Raw genomic sequence first — 3,693 nt, 5'->3', positions numbered from 1 at the left:
AGCACCTGAAGAAGCCAAACCCTTAAAAAACTGTAAAACAAGAAAAAAAGGATGCAATTATCACGGACCCTGGTTTTCTCCGATAAAAAAAAGATAAATAAATAAATCACAAATTCTCTGATTAAAACCCCAAAATCTCTTATCAAAATGAAAGGCCACTGTGTGTGTGTGTGTGTGTGTGTGTGTGTAAAGGCCACTTATATATATATATATATATATATATGCGCGTGTGTGTATATTATATATATGTATATATAGGTATGTATCAGCTGAACAAAGCAACTTGGAAGCCTACCAGTGCCTCAATCGCTATAATAAAATAATTTCTAAATACCTATATATTTCGGCATTTGATTTTAGGTTTTTCATCATGGAAAATCCCGTTCTGAGACCACTCTGTACACCCCAGGGAATTATGTGCAGAAAAACTCAAAATTATGCAAAATTACTTTTATTTTTATTACAAAGTAAACTAAATATAGCACTACTTCAATCTTCTTTAGAAATATATGTAGGTACGTTGTATGGTTGGGGTGGCCATAAGGTGCGTCTGGGGGGTGGTTTGTGAAGATGAGGAGGGGTGTGAGTGGGTGTGTGAGTATATGGGGTTTGTGGGCACATGTGGGGTTTGTGGGTGTGTGGAAGCATTTGTAGGTAGGTGTGGGCCCCCACCACCACACATTCCACCTCCCCCATGGTGCACAGCCACCGCTGCCAGCAGCTTAGCAGCAGCAGGTGGTAAGCCCTCAGTGTGCTCATGGCCACGGCAGGCAGAGGACCTGGCAGCGCACACCTCTGGCTGAGTCCCAGGGCCTGAACATGATGGCATGGAGCCAGCCCGGCCCACTGGTGCACATCTTCAGACCAACCCAGACCAGACTGGCTCCAAGCTATTATGTGCGGAACATTTCTGTGGGAAACGGAAAACCCAGATCCCTGGTAATTACATCCCTAACATAAGATGAGAAGATTTGAAATAAATAATTGACTAAAATTTTAGCCTAATTGAAAAGACAGGTCAGCCAGGGACTCTAGGAAAATAAGTTAACAGATCTTTTTCATTGGTTTCAATGGAAGCTGGCTCTGTCTCTTTGATCCTGCAAGGTCTTCCACCCATATTTAACTTTACACATTGTTAGTAGTCTCAGGGACTTCAGTGATATTATTTGCAGTGTATAAAGTTAAGCACATGTAAAACTCATTGCAGAATTGAGACCTTGGATTGGCAGTTGTTTGGGGCAGTGGATCATTGGTCAGATGCTCAAAAATGCTTTGTGAAGCACCTAACTTGCACTGGAAATTAACACCTTTTCCTGACATACACAAATCCTGACTTTGCAATGCAATTCTGTTTACCTTCCCCATTGCCAGATAATCAAGGCCATCAGAACAGTTGAAGACAACACATTGCACAGCAAGAGCCTTAGCCAAGTCTTTGGTGGTCTCAGTTTTGCCTGTTCCTGCTGGGCCCTCTGGGGCACCACCAAGGTTTAGATAAAAAGCTCCAATCTAAAGAAAAGAAAAGAAAAAAAAAGTTTATGAAGATAACCAATAATTTAATCCTGAAGACAACTTTAATAATAGAAAATAATTTTAAAATCAATTGCAACAAGAAAATTGAAAACAGGTACTGTATAAAACAGTTTCACACTAAATGGAAAAGGCTACCCTAAAGTTTACTTAAAATTTCCAACTTCAAAATAAAGTAAATGAGCTCAGCTTGAAGCTGTCTTTTATTACAGGTACCTAGAAAGGGGGATGCAGTCTTTTTTCCCTTAGTATACTAATCATACCTGGATTTTTTCTGTTCTGGACTGGGTCTGGCAGTTCTTATTCATGGGAAAAAAACAAATGGGTCCTGATCTTGCCTGCTTCTCTTCTTTGTTACTATTTCTCCTTTTCTGTCCTTAGATCTGTCTCTTCCCTCTCATTCTCTGCGTTTTTCTCTACCCAGTCTCCATTTACTCTGGCCCTGACCCACTGTCTATTTACTATTTACTATGATCCCGTTACTATTCTCCCCCAGATGCCAGTCTCTTCCCTCTGCTTTCCTTTCCCATACCATCCCACCTTCATCACTCATTCTCTCTCCCCCATTTTTCTGGATCTCTCGATCCCTGATCATTATTTCTTCCTTCCTTCTAGCTCCCCAACATAACCCTTATTCCTCCCTCTAGTTCCCAGTACTCTTTCAAGTCCATTTTGGGTTTCTTTTCTGTCCCAGTTTTAAGTACAATATCATAGGTAAGTCAACGGCAATTTCATTTGCTAGCTATAGAGCATCACAAGTGGTTTACCCCCTCACTGTCAGCCAGCTGACAGGTTTGCTTTATGCCAGATATACAACCAAATCATCCAGTCACATTTCAGCCATGTTGATGAGCGTGCACAGTTTAGCACAAAACATGAACAATTAACAATAGTTGCAGGTGTGGTAACATAAGATAGGTCAGGTCTGAAACTTTAAATAAGAATCACAAGGCACTTACACACATGTGAGGAGCCTGCTCCAACGCACTGGAAATCCAGCACATCGGAGCAGACTCAATTAATTGCGTCTGCTGGAGCACGTAAACTGGCAGCCTCGTGTGTCACATGCATCAGCAGCACAGGACACCTCCGCACTGAGAAAATGGCAGTGCTGCAGTTTTAACTAAAACACGTTCAATGTGCTTTAGTTCAAAGCACACCACTGCCATTTTCTGAGCATGGAGCACTACACTGCTGATACACATGCTTCCTATGTGGAGCCTGGCACTTTTAATTAGAGCAATTCACTAATTAAATGTGCCAGGTGCCGCATCAGGAGCACATATAAAAATGCTCACAAGCTCCTGAATACTGGATGTTTTAAACAGAAACGCAGAGTCCCATAATTATTTCTATGAACCTAACAAGTATGAAGTAGGAAAAACCATATTACAATTAAATTAATTCTGTAGTTATCTCAACTGTGTGTTTTTATATAAAAGCTTACCAATGTGCGGTAACACCGATCCGTAAGCGGAGTAATGACAAGTCGAGGTGAGTTTCCAAGGTATTCATAGGCATATTTTACATTACAATTAATGATGCGAACACGAACATTCTCATATTCCCAATAATATCGCAGTTGAGCGAGCCACTGAAAATCTGCTTCGTTTTCCACACCTAGTAGAAATGGAATTAGCACTACAGCTGAAACAAGTTTTATAAAATTGGATATAGTAAAGTATAAGATACACTTACAGATATGAAATACTGGTAGTTTTGTAATTATGAATGTTTTCCTACATAAGATGCTTACATTAAAAAAGGAAGGAAATCAGATTATAGAAATCTATTTCTGTTTGGGGTAAATCTATGCTAAAAAACACATCAACAATAACATTTAAAAAAGATATGTACCACTTTTAATCATTTCCATGACGACATCTCTAGCATGCACATCAATAGTCACCAAAGCACCTAGTGTAGTTCGTGTTTGCTTAGATAATTTTCCTCTTACCAACTCCACAATATCATTAAGCTGAAGTTGAAGTGTGTCATAATAATCAAGTAAACCCTGAAAGAAAAAAAAAGGTGTAATGAACTGGATTTTAAAATCTTTGAACCTTAACCTGCAGTCTTTGGTTCCCTTTTTTTTTTTACAAGATAGACTAGCATCTTAATAAAGATTGTTTAATTTTTATTTTCCTTTGCTGTAATTTCCCC

The 3,693-nt window shown here is 39.4% G+C and overlaps 1 protein-coding gene across 1 annotated transcript in view; it reads right to left on the bottom strand.

Moving 5' to 3' along the window:
* The window catches only part of DNAH12 (dynein axonemal heavy chain 12), a 208,952-nt gene that overhangs the window by 138,188 nt on the left and 67,071 nt on the right, over positions 1-3,693 (bottom strand). The window contains exons 24-27 of the mRNA XM_019504991.1: positions 3,388-3,544; positions 2,978-3,150; positions 1,357-1,509; positions 6-30 (exon numbers count right to left, since the gene is read on the bottom strand). Coding sequence (XP_019360536.1) covers positions 6-30; positions 1,357-1,509; positions 2,978-3,150; positions 3,388-3,544 — 508 coding nt within the window. The remainder of the gene's footprint in view (positions 1-5; positions 31-1,356; positions 1,510-2,977; positions 3,151-3,387; positions 3,545-3,693) is intronic.

Source organism: Gavialis gangeticus, unplaced genomic scaffold (genome assembly GCF_001723915.1).
Source record: "Gavialis gangeticus isolate Ggan-Ray unplaced genomic scaffold, GavGan_comp1, whole genome shotgun sequence".
NCBI classification, from domain to species: Eukaryota; Metazoa; Chordata; order Crocodylia; family Gavialidae; genus Gavialis; species Gavialis gangeticus.
This window is presented reverse-complemented; position numbering and strand designations above follow the sequence as displayed.